At 36.6% G+C, this 23,447-nt stretch overlaps 1 protein-coding gene across 5 annotated transcripts in view; it reads left to right on the top strand.

Annotated features, from left to right (window-relative positions):
- The window catches only part of LOC114648704 (metabotropic glutamate receptor 1-like), a 384,098-nt gene that overhangs the window by 263,033 nt on the left and 97,618 nt on the right, over positions 1-23,447 (top strand). For all 5 annotated transcript variants that reach the window (XM_028797884.2, XM_051925288.1, XM_028797885.2 and 2 more), the window contains exon 4: positions 16,961-17,196. In XM_028797884.2, the coding sequence (XP_028653717.1) occupies positions 16,961-17,196 (236 nt within the window). The remainder of the gene's footprint in view (positions 1-16,960; positions 17,197-23,447) is intronic.

Below are 23,447 nucleotides of genomic sequence, written 5' to 3'. Positions count from 1 at the left end.
CACCACAACATACACATTAGTAATATCTGATACTTCCAAGCGAATGTACTGACAGCTGCCATGTACTTGCATAAGGAACAAACCGAATCGCTTCCCCAGGAGAGATGCACCGCATCTAAAACAAATCACAATACACAATGCTTTGTATCATCAGACATGAGTCTGTGCTCCATAGTTAAAAAAATAAACTATTTATGAGTGGAAATAAACAAGAACAGTGTATTCTGAAGTGTTGTCCCCTAGTGTTCTAGTGTCACTCCTTGTTAAGTAAAGGATCTCTGTTACATAATTTCTGGTGGTGAGTATTAAAAAAACATGTGAGCAGCGAGTGACACCACAGCTTGAGTCCTGTTTACTGCCTCACTGCGTGGCAACCATATCTCTTGCTGTGCTCATCATTCTCAGACAAAGATTTTGGTTCCCCATTTGCTATTGATTTACCTATATATGTTACATCCTAACTGGAAGACTGCTGTCCCATAGCATCCGTGAAATCTGATCTAGTTTGTCAGTGTAAAACTTGTAAATTAAACACCATGTGACAAAGTCCAGCACACATGTCAATAAACCTGAACTTGAAGTTTAAGGTTGCTTGGATAGCATCCATTTTGTGTTGTTTCCAAGCCCCTTTAATGACTAATGTTATGTCAGACATCAGTATATCTTTTCTCTTGTCTCTTAATTTGTGCAAGCATCACAACCGTTACAATGGTACCATGATACTGCAGCCATTTTTAAGTCCTAGGAGACAATAAAATAATTTCAATTAGAGAAAAAGAAAGATAAAAAAAGTAAATGGAAAAATATATAAACAAACAAGGAAACACGTTCAAGCAGCTATTAAACCTGACAGTAGACTGGACACAACTGAATATATTTTTAGATTATTCTACTGTGGTCTTTTATGCGTTGCCTTTTGTCTTTAGTAACATCTAATCTATCTAATCTACTGAAAGCCCAACTTACAAGTTTTTAAGACAGTGACAGTACATTTTCTCTTCTTTATCTTTTATTTCTGACTTGTACTTTAGAAGATGTCAGATATTTCCATATTTTTTCATTTGTATTCCTATCTGCACCTGGGGGTCCCAAAGCAAAAGCAGTTGCCCATTTCATTTGTTTTGCTCAACAGCATGCTGGCAGAGTTCACAGACGACAAAATCTTAATCAATAAGGCTTAAATATTTCATGTCAACCATTGCCAAACTACTTTTTTGTAAATTAAAATTTAACTGTCGCAAGTCCTTTTATTGGCATAGCATCTCACGGATTTAGGCTCACTCTTAATAGTTTAAAGATTTATTCATGCAAAGTTACGGTATAGTGCCAGAACCAATCTCAGCTTTGCACAGCACTGGAATTATATCCGTTCACAAATTACACCGTAGTGAATACTGCAGAGAAACTGACAATACAGCATAAGCCAACTGACTTATTGAAGAGTAGCTAAGGTAAACCTACTGAGACTTTCAGAACAAGAAAGGCTTCAGGCTGATCTTCTGTCTTTTTAGACTAGGAGGTGAAATTTAAAAATAGCAACTTAAACTGGGACAGAAGAAGTAGTATAAATAGATTAGGCAGAAATAATTGTCTTTGCTTTCTCTAAGAAAGATTTAATAAGGCAGTTATGAAATACTTTGAGAAGCCTTCAAAGCCTTTCTTAACATATCAATTTAGTCAGTAATCTCTTTGACATAAATATAGTATTTTACTGATATTAATGTCCTTCATATTAACAAAGGATTCTAATTAAGAGCTTGATGGACACTGTTGAGAAGTCTTTTTCTTTAATGAAAGTAATATGTGTTCCCGTTTGAAGTAAAGGGTTATTCAAGCTGAAGGACATAACCACTCCATTAAAATCTGCCTAGTTAAGTCAACCTGGAATGCTCTTTCATTAGTGGTCTGCCTTCCTCTCATCCCATGTCTAAGTCAACCAGGAAAGCCCTTTCATTAGTGGTCTGCCTTCCTCTCATCCCATGTCAATCCATGAATGTTTAAACAGCCAGGCTTACTCAATATTGAGAAGGTGTCCACCAAAATGAGTTTTACTTTAAGGATTGTTGCCATCTTCTAAATACACCTTGCATTACCTTTCTAGGCTTATTACTCTATCTTCTAGTTTTTTTTAATGAAGAATTAATTCTATTGATTATTTTCATTATATTTTGTATACTGGTTTCTGTTTTCAGCAATGTTTGTCAGGTATGATTGCACAGTTGTCAGGGAATGATATTAGGGATGCAAGCAGCATTAGGAGAAAGGCAGGAACCAGCAAGGATCACTCTACAATCTCTAGCAAACAAATCAATAGGGCTGTTTGGCTTTTAAGTATGCGAAGCACCGCGGCACAAAGCTGTTGAAGGCGGCAGCTCACACCCCCTCCGTCAGGGGCAGAGAGAGAGAGATAGAGAGAGACAGAGTTTGTTTTTCAGTCAAAAATCAATACGTGCCCTTCGAGCTTTTAAGTATGCGAAGCATCGTGCAGCATGTCGTTTCAGGAAGCAGCTGCACAAAAGATAGCAACGTGAAGATAATCTTTCAGCATTTTTAGACGAGCATCCGTATCGTCTAGGTGTGTGAACAGCCCCCCTGCTCAATCCCCATACGTCAGGATCACAGATAGTCAGCGCAAGAGAGAGAGAAAAGTAAGCAATCTAGCTTCTCAGCCATCTGCCAATAGCGTCCCTTGTATGAAATCAACTGGGCAAACCAACTGAGGAAGCATGTACCAGAAATTAAAAGACCCATTGTCCGCAGAAATCCGTGAACCAGCAAAAAATCTGCGATATATATTTAAATATGCTTACATATAAAATCCGCGATGGAGTGAAGCCGCGAAAGGCGAAGCGCGATATAGCGAGGGATCACTGTATAACAAAGAACTTAGAAATACACAAATTCCATTATAATGGCCACAATAAATCAATAAAACTCAACTTAAAGAAAAAACTAAAACAAAAACAGAAACAGAAATACAAAATAATATTTACAAGACAAAAAATATTAAATAAAAAGAAATGAAGCTTGAGCTTGAGATAAATCCCTTTATCCAATAACAATGGGTTTCACTGCTAGGAAACTGTGCACATTATGCACCTCAGAACTAACAGTGACAAATAGGAAGCAGACCACATCACAGGTCACAAACCATTAACCACATACTCAGCAAGGTTATTCACAGCATCACTGCAGATTTATTTATAAAAGCAAAATTTAAAATGTTCCTTGATAGCTATAAACACTGGGCTGCTCCTTCTTTCCTAAGGCTTTATCTGGAGATATTTTAGTTTGTGTATATATGGCTAAAGTTAGCTATATGGCCAGCTCACTCACTGACACAGGTATATGATCTAATTGGTCACAACTTGCATCTGTCTTAACCATAACTGATGTGATTTGTGAGTAAATCAAGGAGCTCTGCACAACAATGCAATGGCTGCATAAGTCATTGCATTCAGAAGTTGATTCCAACTAATCATTGTAATGATGTTTCAAGAATAAATCACAATTCCTAATGCCTGGGCTGATATATGAGACTGCCCTGGTCACTCTCACTCTAGCACATCAGTAACCACACTGCCAGATTTAACAAGCTGTTTCAAGCAAAGACATCAGTTTTATTCTGCGATTTTGCTGCTGTGCAGATTAACTTTACATAATAATGCTAAGGCCTGTGGATTGTTTTGCATGTAAAGTGGTTCAAAAGTGGCCTTATTTTGTCATGCTGCTGAAAGTTGTATATACATCTATAAGGAAGCAAATGCATTTTCTACTGGTAGTCTAAAGGTAGAAAAGGAAATTTAAGTCCTGTGGTGAATTAAGAATTTCAACCATGATTGTTTAAAATTCGTTCTACTCAGTCACATATTATGAACAATATCTTGGTGCAACATCCTGCAAAATACATAAATGTTAATGACATAGTAATAATTTATTATTATTTCCATAGGTGCATATGAAGCATAAGATTTGTTTGAGACTCTTCAAATACTGTCTCAAGTTTATACTTCATTAGTTGAACCTTTTTTTTAGCTCATGTTGTGAATTCAGTACATTTAATTTTTACTTTGCATAAGATTTAGTTATTGTTGACATCAATTCTAATTAACTTTTTTTCCTTGCTTTCAAATTTCTTTTTCAGTTTTCTAAATTGATTGTTTACAGATTGACAATTAATGAACACTTGAATAAATTTGTAAAAAATGACAATATGTTATCCATCCGCATGTCCTTTACACCTCTGAGTTTATCATCAATTGGGCTGTTCAAGAGGAAAAAATGTAATTTAGCCACAAGGAAAACAAAACTCTGAATGCATTAAATGTTCTTTCTCAATAAGGACAAGCCTGTTGACTGTTTCGACTTGTCTCTTTCACTACATAAGATAGATGTCACCACTTACATTAAGATAAGACGGTAATAAACGGCAAAAATTGGTTTCTAACTTAACGCCGCAAGAAATGCAGGACTGGACTTTAAAACCCTGGTTTAAAACCTACAATGAAATACAGCTGCTGTGTTTGACTGTTTCTTCGCGCAATGTGGTGATGTCCATGGGTGGTTTCCAATATGTAACCACCTCTGACGTCTCTAGTCATGTAATGGATAAAGTAAATTCAGCAAAACTATTCTTGGATGGTTACTGAGGAACCGATTATGGTACATTATAGCATACTTAACGCACTTCAGAAAGCGACTACTATACTCATGCTTTCAAATTACATGAATAAAGCTCTACAAAGTAGAAAAACAATTACCAGCCTCTGTTTTTTATCAGCAAATATATTATCTAGTTAAGTAAAAGGTATAGGATATTTACTGCTCATGATATGAAATCATTACATATTTCACTTAAAAGATCTTTAAACATATGAGCCAGATATTTGTAACCACTCAACACTAATTTACCAAGCTCAGAGAATAGCACAATCATTTTAGTTTCTCTTTGGAATCAAGTATTTTTGAAGCAAACATATGCTCACTCACTCAAGACTTTACCTGCTGCAAAATCATTTTACATTATATCAGGTATGGAGGAAGCTGTAACTTCAGTCATTTCCACTCAACATATACAAATACTCCATTGCCTGAGATGACCCATGTTCATCTTCTCCAATCAAAAGGAGACTGGAAATTATGTTAATACTGTCTAAAATTGAACAGAATGTACTAATTCTAATGAAAATCCAGAATTACACTTTAAAAATTAACATTTTGCATTCACCATGTTCATTTGCAATCGGTGTGCTCAGCACTTTTAATAATATACTGTTTATTTCTTCATTTGTGCTGTTTTTGTAATCTAATTCTACAGCTTCTCAGGGGAGACTCGTGCTAGATTCAGTGAGGTACAGAACATAAATACAATATACTAAAAATAAATAATCAGGGGTGGAATTTGATTTGCTTTCAATCTTATTTTTTGTAAAAATTGATCTATATGTATGGAATGACTACAATAAATAAAATTAAAAAAAAAAAATAAAAATAAATAAATAAATAATATACCGTCATATAAGGTTTTGTGTTAATTTTCATCAGGAAAGTATAAAACATTTTGAAGTATAAAACTTTGCTGCATTGTAGTGTTTTTTTTATATGTAATACTTGTAAGCAGGAGTTCATGTCAAGAAGTTTTATTAAAGTTCATTGATGGATTATTTAAGGGCGGAGAAATTTGGTGGGTGGAGTAGAAAACAAAGAGAGAGAAAAAAAGAAGTGTTCTTGGGTAGCTCAGTGCTGTATCTCCACCGTTGTATTATAAAAGAAATAAAATACAATTGGCAAATAATCCACAAACTGGGGTGACCATCTCTGTGTGCCTTTCCACACATCAAGGACTCAGTCTGCTATGCTACCGAGGTCGCCCGCAAGCCAAAAAGAACCAACGCCGAATTCTGGTAAGGAGAGTAGCGGACTCTCAACACCTGCTGTTGCACACTTTTTTAGCAGGGAACCCCTTTGAGACCACAGTTTCACATAGATTATGGTACTGCAGCACAAAAAAAAACAAAATAACAGACCAAAGCCTGTTGCATCAAAATATTTGCAGGTATATATAAAACTGGTAGAGAGAGATCTTTTGTTGAAGTGTTCTTGTTTTTTGAAATTGATACTATACTGCAAAGGTTCTTAAAGTATGGGTTGCAAACCATTTTGTGCTGCCAAGAGTTGTGACAAAAAAGACATTATTGGGTCACAAGAAGAAAAAAAAGTTTGAGAACCACTGGATTTTTTTCATTCATTTCTGCAGCACTCGACAAAGTATCAAGCAAATTATAATCCTGTGACCTTCTAGCTGATCTTGTATGTCTGACTAGTGTCTTTGCAGAGAAGTGTTATGTCCTCGTTAGTTTCGCTGAGCCAACCATCAGTGAATTTTGCTTAAAACTGTGTGGGAACAAGTAGACAGCTTACCAAGTGTCTTATTTTTAAACCAATCTACCATCTCATGAAGGGGACCCTTAAATTAGAGATGGTGATTTTTGAACTGCAAAGTGTTAAGTATTAGCCAGTGTTCCTCCCCTGGCTGGGGTTCAAATTCTAGTTTACTGTCTGTTTTGTTCAATCTTGATTCTTTTGTTTCTGTTATTTACTTAGTTTATGTGTATCTTTGTACCTTTTGTATTGTTACATGTTTTTTGTGGGTGGTTCCTCAAGAGGTGGGACCACCTGCACATCACCACCAGGAACTGCCCTTAGTCCTATAAAGGTGAGGTTTTCCCACAGTTCCATGTGGTTCATTCGCATGCAATAGTGGTCCAATGAGTTTCCCTTTGCTTTTCTTTCCTTTTTTTACTATTGTGATTTGCTGGATTTTGACCTTCTTACTCTGTTTTTTGACCACTCCCTTTTGAAATCATACTGGGACTTTGTTTATCTTGGATTGCTTTGTGCGCAACTCCTTTTTGTCTTTATGCTTCACACAGCCCTTTTGTTACTGAGTAATTTTGGATAATAAAAATTTTATTCATAATGATTCTGTAACTTGCCCTTATCAGAACAAAAGGGACGAGAGAGCCAAAAAAGATTTGGGGTAGCCACCCTGTATATTCTAGTTTGCTCCTGTTCAGGCAAAGAAAACAAATTTTAACTGAGTTCAAGATGGAACTGAGGTATAGATGACAAAATGGTGGTTTTATAGTTAGTCAGAGGAAATGAGGTCATCGGGGCTGGAACTGGAAGTGATGTCATTGGGGCCGGAAGTGATGTTGTCTGTGCCGGAACTGGGAGTGACGTCATCGGAGCCAGGCGGGATTTCCTGTGACGGATCTGCAGGAGAAAAAGGGAAAGGGTTAATGCACTCCGCCCTCCCCTGGTCCGGCATGGAATTGCCCTCATTCAAGCCCTTTAGCTGCCTCCCAAGTGCACGTGTGTGACACTTATTGCTAGCTGGGTTTTGACAGCTTTACCCTTCTAGTGGGTATTTCTTCAAGGTTATTTGGGGCTGTTTTTGCTATTTTAAAATAACCACACCATTTCAGTACAGCTGAATGGTGCTTTGGTTCACCTTGTCTGACAGAGAGCAATTACGCAATTATTAAAAAGTCTCCCGAAAGGTCCCTTTTTAAACATATAAATGTGCATTATGTGTACAGAGAGTACATGTGTTAAAAATAAATATAACCTGTTGCAAAGGAAAAACGTTTTTGTAACATCAGATTATACTTTGGCATTCAAAGACATCAATGAACTAGTGGTAAAAGTGAATGATACTTTGTTACAGGTGCTGGATGTGCTTTCTATTGTTACGATGAAAGTGCTGAAGTTGATGTAGTATTGATGTAAAGTTGAAAGAAATGGCAGCTTAATCCGTGAAAACATTAATTATAAAATATACATTCGAAATAAATGGTGTGTCACACTCCATCAAATGACGTAAAAAGAACTACTGTTAAGAGCCACAGGAGATGCAGATTTCAGTGCTCAAAACACTCAAATCAACAAATCATCCCAATTACAACAGCAGAAGCACAGGCAAGGCTCCTTGGCATCAATCTTCTAATGGCACATGTACCAAATTAGTAAAGTAAGGTAGTATTACGGTCTAAATTGGAAATGCAAACATGCCATGCCGGAATGTGGCTGCAGCATTTTAACATGTAGTATATACACAGAACACAATGCTTATCTAAACTCTATTCTATGTTGTTATGCCTTATAGTAGTACAATAGCCAAAATGACAGAAAGATATTGTAGCAGCCAGAAGCACTTCTCAAGTGTGTGGAGCCATGTAACTGCAGTGTCTCTATGGGTGTGGGTGTCTGTCTGTCTGTCTCTTCTGTCACTGTGCTTATTATTACAATGTACAAATTAATCATTAAGCTTCAGTTATCTGTGCCCCTGAGATCCAGAATGGGTGACAGCAATTCTAGCTTTCTATTTTCTCTCAGCATCAAGTCTTCTGTTCGGTTTCTTTTTCTCTCTGACTAATACCCCAGCAGTTTAAAGTGCACGGATGTGAGAAATTGTGAGTGGGTGTTTTAGGAAGAAGCCCAGAGCCATTGCAATGGTGGATTTTGTTGATATTCATTGCAAACATTTTAAAGAGTTGTCCCCAGATGTGCATGCTCATTTAAGAATTACATCTGGCCCCATGATACTATGTTGTCATTGGAGCCTCAACCCTAGCTCCATTGTTCTTTACCTTTTTGTTCTGGCCTTGTTTCCTTTACCTATTATTGTTAACTACTTTAAATTTAGATTGGAGATAAAAGGAGTACGGACCTCAGGAGTTACAGCTGTAAGATGAAATAAAAGAGTCTTTAATAGCTCAGCTCTTTTTTGATCCCCTTAGGGACAAATAAAGATCTATCTATCTATCAATCTATTTATCTCTTCACTATCACATTTCCCATTGGATCTTCAAAGCACACATAAGACATCCTCACATTTTAAGAAGTCAGTCTTGTAAAAATATTTGTATAGGTATCTGTTAGATATCAGTGATAAGGTGAACATAATTAATTTTTATCAGTCCCATCAGAATGGATCACTCTGTATCTCCTGGACAAACAACTTGTTTTTGGCGCTCGATTATCAATGATTAAATAATAAGTAACATACCCACGTGCTTTAAGATTAAGAGTGTATTGAGGATAAACCCTCAGGATTGTTGTAAATTCATTAGAATCATTTTGATTAACTTTGTTTAGTTTCCTGAAAGTTATTAATTGTCATCTTTATTTTTGATATTTTTTTTTTCATGGTCACATCACTATTTTGTATCTTTATTTTTCAATGAGCATTTCAGAATTAAACTGTGTCTTTGTCCCTGGGTTTTGTACTGTTTTATTTTTTTCTTTTTTGTACTTTTCATGTTTTTGTTGTTAATTGTTTCTGCACTTTTTCTTGTGTGATTTATGTTTTTAAGGGTTTAACAAGTGTTTATTTGTTTACTTATTTTAAGCATTTGTGTTTGTTTATATTGTAATGGACTAGGCAAGTCCAAAATTACAACAAAAATGTTATACTAATATTATACTACAGTAGTTATATAATAAATTGAAAGGCAAAATATTCAGCTGCTGTAGAGCTGTGATTCCACACTCAGATACAGTGGGATAAATACTTGAGAGTAACAACACTAAAGCAGCTATGGTATTTGGAATAGTTTGGCCATTCCGAGGACCATTATATTGTTACAGGTTAATTACAATCAGATGCCTTAAACTAATAAACAATATGCGGTTAATTTCAGTGTATTTGATAAAGCCACATCAGGGATGTGGATCTAAAAAAGAAAGGGAAACCACACTGGAAGAAAAGCACTACTTTGACACTGTGGTGCCGCTTTGCAAAACCAAAAGGAGAACTTGCATACAGCAAGCATTTAGCTGGCGTGAAAATGTGTGTGGCTTTATGCCAAGTTTAGGTTTTATACATCGTGATGTGAGCGTGAAAACGGATATCGCAACATTCTTGTGCATGCGCACCATTTATACATGAGGCCCCAGGTTTTTTCAGAGTATAGGTCTATTTTTTTGTTTGTTGTGGAGGTTTGCATCAATTTCTGAGCTTTGTTGTAGTAGGATTTATAAAAGACATAGTGTTTGTATGTAACTGATGAACACTGTATACGGAACCTTAACACAACACCTTGTTAAGGACTATACTAAAATTTGAGAATCTAGAAAGCACTCCTGCCTGAAATCCAACCATGGATTTTTCGTTGTTCCTTGTTTGTCTATTTATTTCACTTTCATGTACAATTACAGTAAGTTACAAACACAAAAAACTCAACTATAACTTATTAATGGCAAAATTACAATATTAATAAACTAACAAATAAACAGTAGTATCTGGATTTTCTTTAGCAACCTCTGAAGTGGTGCTAATATTTATGAAGCATGTCCTGTTAGAATGCAGTGCTTTCTAATTGGTACATAACTAACAAAATGTATTCCAACAAATGGCATAACACAAAACTTAATACTGTGGTGTGTACAAGTATTCCAGTAACAAATACTGTAGAACTGACAGACAAATAAACAAATGAGACTATAACTGAATAAAAGTAAACCTACAAATATACTTTAAGTAAGAGGAATTGATGAGCATTGTCAATAGTTTTTTTATTATCAAAATGTAATCATGTCACTAAGCAGTATGAATTCTTTAATTGTAGGTTTTGTTTTAAGAATTTGGCATGATCACTAATTAGCAAATACTATAACAAACTTTTATTTTGTTTAAACATCTCCAATTGTTCTTCACTTAGTTGCTGTTTTTTAATTAAATTAAAAGACATCTGTCAATCATTTTATTCCTTATATGGGTCAAGTATGCAGATACAGTGCATCCGGAAAGTATTCACAGCGCATCACTTTTTCCACATTTTGTTATGTTACAGCCTTATTCCAAAATGGATTAAATTCATTTTTTTCCTCAGAATTCTACACACAACACCCCATAATGACAACGTGAAAAAAGTTTACTTGAGATTTTTGCAACTTTATTAAAAATTACAAAATTGAGAAAGCACATGTACATAAGTATTCACAGCCTTTGCCATGAAGCTCAAAATTGAGCTCAGGTGCATCATGTTTCCCCTGATCATCCTTGAGATGTTTCTGCAGCTTAATTGGAGTCCACCTGTGGTAAATTCAGTTGATTGGACATGATTTAGAAAGGCACACACCTGTCTATATAAGGTCCCACAGTTGACAGTTCATGTCAGAGCACAAACCAAGCATGAAGTCAAAGGAATTGTCTGTAGACCTCCGAGACAGGATTGTCTTGAGGCACAAATCTGGGGAAGGTTACAGAAAAATTTCTGCTTTGAAGGTCCCAATGAGCACAATGGCCTCCATCATCCATAAGTGGAAGAAGTTCGAAACCACCAGGACTCTTCCTAGAGCTGGCCGGCCATCTAAACTGAGCAATCGGGGGAGAAGGGCCTTAGTCAGGGAGGTGACCGAGAACCCGATGGTCACTCTGTCAGAGCTCCAGAGGTCCTCTGTGGAGAACCTTCCAGAAGGACAACCATCTCTGCAGCAATCCACCAATCAGGCCTGTATGGTAGAGTGGCCAGACGGAAGCCACTCCTTAGTAAAAGGCACATGGCAGCCCGCCTGGAGTTTGCCAAAAGGCACCTGAAGGACTCTCAGACCATGAGAAAGAGAAAATTCTCTGGTCTGATGAGACAAAGATTGAACTCTTTGGTGTGAATGCCAGGCGTCACGTTTGGAGGAAACCTGGCACCATCCCTACAGTGAAGTATGGTGGTGGCAGCATCATGCTGTGGGGATGTTTTTCAGCAGTAGGAACTGGGAGACTAGATAAAGGGAAAGATGACTGCAGCAATGTACAGAGACATCCTGGATGAAAACCTGCTCCAGAGCGCTCTTGACCTCAGACTGGGGCGACGGTTCATCTTTCAGCAGGACAACGACCCTAAGCACACAGCCAAGATATCAAAGGAGTGGCTTCAGGACAACTCTGTGAATGTCCTTGAGTGGCCCAGTCAGAGCCCAGACTTGAATCCAATTGAACATCTCTGGAGAGATCTTAAAATGGCTTTGCACCGACGGTTCCCATCCAACCTGATGGAGCTTGAGAGGTGCTGCAAAGAGGAATGGGCGAAACTGGCCAAGGATAGGTGTGCCAAGCTTGTGGCATCATATTCAAAAAGACTTGAGACTGTAATTGCTGCCAAAGGTGCATCGACAAAGTATTGAGCAAAGGCTGTGAATACTTATGTACATGTGATTTCTCAGTTTTTTTATGTTTAATAAATTTGCAAAAACCTCAAGTAAACTTTTCTCACATTGTCATTATGGGGTGTTGTGTGCAGAATTCTTAGGAAAAAAATGAATTTAATCCATTTTGGAATAAGGCTGTAACATAACAAAATGTGGAAAAAGTGATGCGCTGTGAATACTTTCCGGATGCACTGTATGTAAAGATCTGGGTATTAGAAGCAAATCCAAATTTTTACTACTATTTATCATCAATAGTTTTATTATAATAATTAAAACTAATTTGTTTTTAAAAGCAGTTACTCTGCAATCTAAAATGCAATTACAAAAAATAGACTAATGCAGTGTTTCTTAAAGCTTTTCTTGCAACTCACTCTTGCCCATCTTAGTGTCTTAGTCCATGACAACCATCAGATCGTCAGATTGGAAGTGGGGGGTTGGGGACTTGGAGAATTGCTGCTGGGCTTCAGATTGTCGAATGCTTAATCTGCCCACAGCGACCCATTAGGAGGCACTTTGCAAACCGTATGTTACCCTCTCACATTGAATACAACAGTGAGTTATGACACTGCATAGCCCAGAAGGAGGCAACCAATGACTCTTTTTGTGCCATGACTCATTGTTTAAGAAACTATAAACTAATCTACTATCTGGTGCTTTAGTTCTAAACACCAATATTGACAAAGGTATTTTTACTTGTAATGGCGGTAAAAATAACATTTTATAGGCACATGAGTCAGGCCAGAAGTGGAAATCAGATCTTATTTCACTTTGCTAACACTGAAGCATGTGAACTAGATGTAGTTTCATTGATTTTAAAATAATTAGAATTAGGGTTCCCTGCTTGTTCTTCCATGTTCCGTGTGTTTTGTGGGTGTCTCCCCAAGAGGCAGGGCCACCTGTCCATTACAGTCCTGGGGCTGCCCTCAGTTCTAGAGATCATCAAGTATAAATATCGAGCTGTAGGCCATCAACCATTTATGTAGCATTAGACACTGTACGCTAGTCATTATACTACTATAAGGTACAATTGACTCTTTATATATTTTTGCTTGACTTATTTTTTGTCTCCCAAATATTGGTACATTCAACCTCTTCACAGCACCCCTGCATGTCCTGCTGAATTGCTGAGGTATCCAGTCAGGTCAGATGTGTCTATACTCATCAGTTCTTCTCACCTTAGCTACCTTTCTTTATTATGTTCCAAGGGTTAAACAGAGGTTCAAGAAAGAGTGGTGCATATCTTACAATGAGGTACTCCATAATTCCACCCTCTCTGCACTTTCACCAACTTAATTTAACACAAGACCTGGAATATTGTAGTTTGATCAATAACATCCTCAAAACAGGAGACTTTATTGCTAACCATAAAGGACAGAAAATCAAAAGGACAAAATTTACTGAAACTATTAAAAATAAATTCTCAATAAACATTAAAAAGAAGTACATATGATCACAAGGAGGTGCCCCAGAGACCCAAACACCAGGCCCAACTCTAGCAAACATAGTTCCATTTTTAAATAAAGTGATTTTTATTTGATAGCAATACCAAAGTAGGCTTTTATCAGTCCAGCAAGGTGTAATTATAACAAATAGGTTGTTTCAGTTTCCCTCCACTCCTCCACAGTGAGTGTTGTCCTCTTCCTTCTGAGTTTGACTCACCGAGTGAGGTGAGATGGCTTCATTTGATGCTGGACCCAAAACTGCTTCCATGACAGAAGCACTGCCAGGCCAAATGGAAGCTGCACCAAACAGGAAAGTCCATTCTAGGCTCCAAAAGGGCTGCATGTTCTGAACTACAAGGCCCAGGTTTACCTGCGGGTATCCATACTGGGAGCAATCCAGAAGTACACTGCCACCTCTCGTGCTGAGGGATGACTTGCTCTTCATAGAGTGTCTCCAGGAGTCCATCCATTATCTTTTCACCCTGAATGAGATAAGAAGTGTAAACCACCCTGACTGGGTTGTTATTTCCATCATACAGTTCTTTCATTATGACCTCCTGGCTGGGTAAAGACTCACCTTCCATCCAAGATGGGATGCCAGTCCAATCTCCATGGCACTGACAACTATTCTAAAAAAAACATCTAAAACAGAACCAGGAGGACTAATTATGTTGAGGATGAGACTGGAAATCCTTCTCTAACAGTATTGCTGCCTTTGACTAGTCAGTGGATGTCTTCCATGTTTTATAATGAGTCCATAGCCTTTATCCTTGTTTTTTTCAGTGATCATTTAGCTACAGAATTATGCTCTTTGGGCCCTCAAATGTCATAAACAGGAAACAAAAGAAAAACACCACCTAGAAAAGAACATAATAGCTGAGGGAGGCAGACTCTTCCCCGTGGCCAGCTATAGTACTCGCTTGGTGTATTCTGTAGATGTTAACAGCTCTACCACTGTGGTAACTGCAGCTGTCTCTTCCTCGATAAGCCATACACTGTCATCTTCTGAATCTGCTTGCCCAGCGGAATCCAGCCAATTTGCATTGTTCGTCCTGCCAGCTGTATTTGTTGGCACTCTGTCCAGGAGCTGAGCTCTCCCTCGCAGATGTGCTTTACTTAAAGTCCCAAATGGATGAATTTACTGTCTACTTGATGTCTGTGATTCCTGCTCTTTACCATTTATTTTAACCCCCCACACACAATACATTATCAGCTAAGCTACATCCACAGCAGGCTTGGCAATCAGATTGGAAACTGAAGGTAGTAGAAAATGAAAACCAGTTTGTGATAAGTGGTGATACAAAATTCAAAGGGACATTTTACTTATTATGAAACAGTATTCATTATTTTTACATAATTATTGAAGGGGTTTGTAAATATGTATTTTTATTGACTTAATTTTCATTATTTTGGTGCTACTGTTGTTTTGTTTATTATATGTGCATGATGCTGATAATTCTTTGAAAATACATGCCTTACATGAAGAGGTTATTTGGGCTTGCAGCTTTTTAATGTTCCTATATGTATGTTTATACATTTTAGTTCTCTTCTCAGGGGAGCAATAATATGTTAAAGTAAGAAACAGGGAAATTAAAAGATTAGCACCACATTCTTTCTGTTTGAGCAGTGATGAATAGTCTATTCCTTTCTTCTTTGTTTACATGTTCCTTGGCTGTGTGCTTCATTCACAGCCTCTCCAACACAGTTGTCACAGGGTGGTAAAATGTGTAAGTAATAATCAACAAACTTCTTGATTATGTGTCCACCCCTTGAATCAGAATTTAAGAAAAATTATATCATCAAGGAGGGAGTGCACAATGGTGCTGTTGTTAGTCCTGTTGATATCACAATTCTAGTTTCTTGAGTTCCGTTATCAGCATATGTATGCTTTCTCATTTGTTGACATGAACTTTATACCTACTATTCTTTCTACTTTCCAAATACAATCACTTAAATATACTGGTGACTCTGAATTTTCCCAGCATTAGTTTGTGTGAGTATGTTGTAAGCATGCCCTATGACGGACTGGGTTTAAGTTCTTGCTTTTTTACCCTAAAATGGGATCATCAGTTTCAAAAAATGATTGAAATAATTAGTAATCATCATCAAGTCCTTCCATGAGAATCCTAACTACAAAGAGGACTATTTCATTTATGTTAGGTAGAATGCCCACAGGGGACTGGGCGGTCTTGTGGCCTGGAACCCCTGCAGATTTTATTTTTTTTCTCCAGCCACCTGGAGTTTTTTTTTTTTTGTTTTGTTTTTTCTGTCCCCCCCCAGCTATCAGACCTTACTCTTTTTCTATGTTAACTAATGCTGTCTTATTTTAAATTTCTTATTTTGTCTTTTATTTTTCTTTTATTCATTATGTAAAACACTTTGAGCTACTTTTTTTGTATGAAAATGTGCTATATAAATAAATGTTGTTGTTGTAATGCAAAAAACATACACCTAATCCCTCGCCAGTGCATTTTTAACATAAATATGATAAGAAACAGATTCAAAAAACCTGTTCAGTTCATTTTTGTCTATCCATTCAAACCATTACAGGGCGTTTTTGTGAGTTGAAAAAAAATAAAACAAAATAAACAGTAAAAGACTGTTTCTTTCCCTTTCAGAGTAAATAATATGAAATAGGTAATTTATATATTTATGTATGTATTAGGTAATTTAAACTTAAATTAAGGCATTTTTTAATTTTATCACTTTGCAGTATATGCTGTAACTGGCAGCGCGGAGGCAGGCAAAAGAGTGTAAAACTGTTTATTTCTGAACCCAAAAACAACTCAGGATTGAAAGAACTAGAATGGAAACCAATTAATTTAAAGCAAAATCAAGTAAATCAATTATTTCTTCCGTGGTCGTCTCCAGAATGATGATGCCTTTCTGGGGTTCAGCTTTTTATGTCCCTGGAACTAGAAGCAGCTTTCAGAGGTTACTGCTGGACTTTGTTGCCCTCACTGGGCATGTTTTCTAGGCTGTGGAAACAGGAGAGGAGGCAGTTAGCGACAGCGCCCCCTTCTCAACCGGGATTAGTACAGCTTTCTTCGACTGACAATGTTTATTTTAATGAACAGAAAAATGCAATCCATTAAAGAATACCATAAAAAATACATTTACTACCAAAAAATGCAATTAAAATTAATTCAGTTTTTTCCACATTTTCTAGTTTAGCTCACAACCAAATTATTCAAAAATCATCATAGCTCATACTCAAAAACTGACAAACATACACTGTGTGGAGTGATTTGAATTTGCATGTTGAATATTCATGCTGGCTATTTCAAAAACTCTTTATTTTTTTCTTGCAGTGATGGCTGGGCTGACCGTGATGAAGTCATAGAAGGATATGAGATGGAAGCACTAGGAGGAATCACCATGAAGCTGCAGTCTGCGGAGGTCATGTCTTTTGATAACTACTTCCTAAAGTTACGGCTTGATACTAACACACGTAATCCATGGTTTTCTGAATTTTGGCAATACCGGTTTCAGTGTCGTATTCCAGGACACCCCCAGGAAAATCACAACTATCGTAAAATATGTACAGGTAAGAAATTCTAACTCATTGCTAGTAGTTTCATTTTTATTTCTTTACATGGTCACTTATTTAATATCATGATCAGGCTTTTGTTTTTAATTTGTTTTTTTCTGCTTCTTGTTACAATAAAGTATACATCTTCCTTTTTTCTTCAGGGAATTAGTTTCTGATGTTAATTTTGCATTTAGGTCCTCCTAGTAAAAGCAAAAATTTTTATCATTATTTTGAGAAGTCTTATTGGGCACCGTCATTTTGTGGGATTCAGCGTTGCAGTTTTCATGTTAATTTTACCCAGAATGCATTAGAAGCAACAATTTAAATGTCACTCCCTTAATTATCTGAGATCTGAATTTGGGAGATTTCAGTGCATTTTTTCTTTTGGTGTATTTCTGGTAGTAAAAGACTTCGCTTTTGCTCAAGGAGTTTGATTTTTGGTTCAGTGTTTAGGATTTGTTTGAAAGATCATTTTGACTTTCATGGCTCTTTTTTGTTATCATTAAAAAGCACATGTGCCTTTGGCCTCTAAAATATCATTTTGGGGTTTTACAGGTCAAGAAATAGTATACTTATTTTTGGATTATGCATTTTGTATGTTAAAAATGAATTACTTTCTTCTGCTGCACCATTTTATTTTTATCAATGGTACCAACATTTTATACTCTTTGTTGTCCTTGTTCTAGGCAGTTGTTAAGCAAGCTCAACAGGAAGTGTTTGATGTGTGACATTAAAGGGTCCTAGGCATAAAGGTTGTAACTGGGCACTTCCTAGTTTGTCCAGGTTTGTGGATACACCCTAAAAATCATACCGTTATTTTATTTGAATTATGATTCTAAACTTTTTTTTCTCTGCCTTTGACCATGATTTTTGACTTACATAAAGGGCTCTGTCACTTGATTCTTCCTTTGCTGGTTTTAACCTTAGATTTTTTTTTTACATTGCCAATCTCCTGATTTAATTTCTTTTTCCATACTGCTACTACCTTTGTACAGTCAGAACAGTCAACATCGATGGGGCATTTTCATGAACCAGCAGGCAGCTGATATTTTATATATCAAGGTCCATAGCACTAACACTGTGTCAAATTCAGTAGCATTTTATTTATTAATTTAATATAATTTGGCTAACAAAAGTAAAGACACTTTTTTTTTATACAGCCCAAAATCACACAAAGCCTCAATGGGCTTTTAATCATATGGTACTTGGGTATTACACATCAGACCCATAAATAAATAATTAAATGTTAGTAGTCAGAAAAGACAAGTATTCCTCATGCCAGAGCCTTTTATATAGTGCATGCAAATGAAGTGGATTCATTTCCTGAAACGTTGTTTGGTTTCATTTCCCATATAAAACAGATGGTAGCACTAGGACTTAAAGAGAATTGAAATAAATGCATATGGTGAATAAAAAGCTGGATATTTGTTTTTGCTTGTTTCTGTGTAATGGACAAAAAAAAGGGATTAACACTAGAATTACCAGAGCCTACGAGAAAACTTGTAAATCCGGTCCACCTTAAATCCGTTCGCACCTCTCCGTCAGTGTCATTTGTTCTGTAAATGTGCCGATTAAGACAAGCAGCAAGCAGCCTGCTATTCCATCCTCCCACTGTCGCAGAATGTGCACAAAGTTCTCCCAGGTCATGCCTTGATTGATTATCTGGGAGTGAAGTGCTGGAGTTTTAGAGTGGAAATAATAGATCGTTATTTGGAATACATGCATTTCATGTGTGTTCCGTTTCTACAGTAATCTGTGTAAACACATTGTTAAAACAGAAACGTTTTCATATTTTAGTAATAAATGTTACAAAATATAGGCATAAACTATATGTGTGAAGCCTGAAGTCCAAAGATCAAATAAACACTTTCACAAAAGGTTCAAGGATGATACAACAGCTTCTGTGGCGTAACGGTAAGATTTGCTGACTTGTAATCAAGAGTCCTTGGTTCGATCCCCACTGCCTCCTATATTTGCCGTTTTCAGTAGTGAGCTGCTCTTATTGTTAATATTATACAGTACACACATACATTTGGTTTGTGTCTGTTACAGCTGCTGTACATTTATAGGACTTGTAAAAGTTCTCTCAGTCACGACCATGATGCACACTACCGCACACTCCCCAGAAACCCAACTCAGGGATCCGACGCTGCTACTTTTTATCTGAAACTGGGAGTAACTGTAGATGTGGTGGATAAAAGACATAGGTATATATGATATTTGGAATAACTCATTTTATGACCTGTATAGAACATTTCGGAAAACATCGTGGCATGGACGCAACATTATTCATATTATTCATATTCATTCGCATAACATCTTGCGGTAGTAATCACTAACCGGTAGCACATGTTGTAACTGTAGGAAGGACGGTTCTTGCATGTGTGTAAACTGTTAACATTTGAATCTGATGATTGCATATAGTGCTGAACTGACCTCTGTACTATTCTTTCCTCTGCATGACCTGGAGTACAAAAGAAACAGCAGCATACAGCAACATGTTCCACTGCCTCAAAACACCACTCACATCTACGGTTATTCCCAATTTCAGATAAAAAGTAACAGCGTCAGTGGGTTGCGGTAGTGTGCATCATGGTCGTGACTGAGAGAATAAAAGTGAAAAAAAACGGTACAAATGTAAATGTACAGCGGCTGTTACAGACACAAACCAAATGAATGTGTGCACTGTATAATATTAACAATCAGAGCAGCTCACTACTGAAAACAGCAAATATAGGAGGCAGTGGGGATCGAACCAGGGACTCTTGGTTACAAATCAACAAATCTTACCGCTACGCCACAAAAGCTGTTGTATTGTCCTTGAACCTTTTGTGAAAGTGTTTATTTGATCTTTGGACTTCAGGCTTCACACATTATATATTTTATGCCTGCATTTTGTAACACTTATTACAAAATATGAAAAAGTTTCTGTTTTAACAATGTGTTAACACAGATTACTGTAGAAACGGAACACACATGAAATGCATGTGTTCCAAATAACAATCTATTTTTACAACTCTAAAACTCCAGCACTTCACTCCCAGATAATCAATCAAGGCATGAGCTGGGAGAACTTTGTGCACATTCTGCGACGGTGGGGGGATGGAATAGCAGGCTGCTTGCTGCTTGTCTTAATCGGCACATTTACAGGACAAAAGAAACTGACGGAGAGGTGCGAACAGATTTAAGGTGGGCCGGATTTACGAGTTTTCTCGTAGGCTCTGATAATTTTAGTGTTAAATAGGTGTAAATGATGTTTAATGAGTAAAATGTGACTATATGGATTACCCAATAATAATCAAATGTGTTAAATATTTTTAGTATGAACTAAGTACAGTAATTAAGTATTGTAATTTAGCTGAGGATTGCCTCAGGCATACGTTAATAGTTTCATCCCACTTTTATTGGATGAAGTTACTTTTTAGTCATTAATTTAAATGTATTATTGCAGACTGCACAAACAAAATCAATTTTTGCTACACAAGACAGGAGAAACTTTCATGGAAGTTCCTATTGTGATGTTATGGATCATAGAGAACCAAATTTCTATACCTTTTGTTTGTATGAATTATTTGTTTTGGATCAGTGTTTTTTGTTGCCTTGCTCATTCAGTTTCTTTTTTTTTATTCATCCCTGTACTTTCTTTAAATCTGTATATTGTTTAGAGGAAATAATTAATGTAATCTAAAAATAGATCACTAAATACTGATTAGATCATGTGTAAAAGCAAGTGAAGCACTGTATTTATCTTGTTCAACAGTTGTTATAGTCAGTTATTTAATATCATGACAGATTATCTACAAACATAAAAAATGAAGTTCATTGGCAATCTACCAAGAGTAGGCCATCTCACTAAATTCTGCCTACATGCTAATCAAAAATGACTAAACAGTTCTTCAAGAATCCCACAATAACATCAAAGAATCTAAACCCATCTTATGTGATAATTGGCATCAAAGTGCATCAGTTAACCGTTTGAGAGTGCTAAAAATCACCTTTCCACTTGTTGTGTTGTTAAATATTCTATTCAAAGTTAGCTAACTTCTGAGAGTAAGACTACTAAATGGTAACACAAGCTTAGTGATAAATCCTGAGTGACAGATAACTGTGTCAAAAGGTAAGTTTAGATAAAAATAGAAGGTTAAAACAATGCCACAAATTAGCCAATTTGTATGTAGATTCTCATATTTAAAAAAAAAACTAGAAACAGAACTCAATGAACTCAAAGCATAGGTAAAAAATATGAAAACTTGGAATGGATGACTGCCTATAATTTTAGGTTAAGTGTGGCCTAGGGGGAAAAATCAAATTAACAGCATAATAAGATTTGGTTGACTATCAACATCATCGCCATAATCGTAATTTTCAGTTCGCTTATTCTGATGAGATTTGTAGTAGCAATACACTCAGTTGGGGTGACCAGGCAACCCACACTTATTCATGAATGTCCAGTTCAGCTTAGACATGTTATTCCCTGCAGCATATCCTAGTCTGCCACAATGCTTCTCCCAAAAAAATCATACCATATAAAAATGCTGTGTGAGACACCAAGGGAGCGTTCAAATTACAAGCTTGTACCACCCACACTGGCTTCACAAGATTTGAAGCCATATTTACTATTCTAAGGTCCTTTTGCATGGAGAGTGAGCTCAGCAACCCTACCCAGAATTCACCATTTAGCTGTTTCTACTCAAAATTCCTTCAATAACTGCACAAAGCATAAACACATAGGTGAGAAAGAGAAGTTTGACTGACTGGTAAATTGAAAGCTTCATTTAAAAACTTAACTCCAACTTCAACACAACTATCCTTTGTGGCATCTGCAAAACTGCTGTGCCTGCATAAATTTGATGGTCAATCTTATAATCACCCCCCTTACTTGTGGAACAATACCTTAACGTTCTTGAACCTCTTTAATCAATTCAGCAAATCAAAATATTTCATTCATTTAAGAAATGCATTACAGTAATCCCTCGCTACTTCGCGGTTCACTTTTCGCGGATTCACGACTTCGCGGATTTTATATGTAAGCATATCTAAATATATAACGTGGATTTTTCGCTGCTTCGCGGGTTTCTGCGGACAATGGGTCTTTTTACTTCTGGTATTTGCTTCCTCAGTTGGTTTGCCCAGTTGATTTCATACAAGAGATGCTATTGGCGGATGGCTGAGAAGCTACCCAATCAGAGCACGCAGTTAAGTTCCTGTGTGCTGCTGATTGGCTCAGCGACGGAGTGCTGCATTAACCAGGAAGTCTCATCTCACTCATTCAGCATTAACGTGCTCTTGCTACTGCATTCAGGGGATTATCACCTTCATCGTCATCATTTTTACTGCGCAGCATATTCATCACCATCATCACGTCATATATAGCTACGTGTACTTCGCTATACAGTAAGTGTAAACTTATCTACCGATATCATATTGCATAGCAGTTGTCCCTGTTATTAATAGAGTAAAGGGTGGGTTGTAAACAATACAGGGAGGGTTTAAAAACGTCCAAATACACGTTAAATAATTAAATAAATATGGTGTCCCTACTTCGCGGAAATTAAGTTATTGCGGTCGGCCTTGGAACCTATCTCCCGCGGTAAGTGAGGGATTACTGTATGCCATAATTCTGCAAATGTTTATTATTATAAACAAGGGCAAGTAACCAAGTATATGAATTTGTACTTAATTTAAAATAATAGTAAAAAAACAAAAATCAATATATTTGAAAGTCCGCTATGAAGTTAACGATTATTCCATATCAATCTCCTTTTTAAATATAGCTCCACTCTGGCTTTGCTTTAGGATGGAAATGGAGGTTCCATGTACTTTATGTTTCACAAATGTATGCCTTACGATGCCTAAAAATATTCTACCTTTGATACACTAAAAATGTACATACTGTATATTGCACATATTCAACACCATAAACACTTTGAATTTGAAGTTTTTATATTAGCAATACTCAACAGGCAGTCCACTGACCAAGTCAATCCTTTGAGTAAAGTTTAACTCCCATAATTTGTTGTGACGTTTAATAAACAGAAAAAAAAATTTTAATCTGTGATAGGACATTTAATAACTACCGGTGACATAGACATTAAGAATGAAAGCTGAAATATAGCAGCAACATCTAACAGAAACACATTTACCATGCTGCGTAGGAAACAAGCAACAATGGCTCCATGTAAGAATTAGCAATAAACAGCACAATGCTGAAAGTGAAAATCAAACTTTTTCGTTAGTTTTTGCCCAACTAAAATGTAGTCAAAAAC

The sequence above is a fragment of the Erpetoichthys calabaricus genome, chromosome 3 (assembly GCF_900747795.2).
Source record: "Erpetoichthys calabaricus chromosome 3, fErpCal1.3, whole genome shotgun sequence".
Lineage (NCBI taxonomy): Eukaryota > Metazoa > Chordata > Cladistia > Polypteriformes > Polypteridae > Erpetoichthys > Erpetoichthys calabaricus.
The sequence above is the reverse complement of the archived record's forward strand: the minus strand, read 5'-3'. Positions and strand labels throughout refer to the sequence as shown.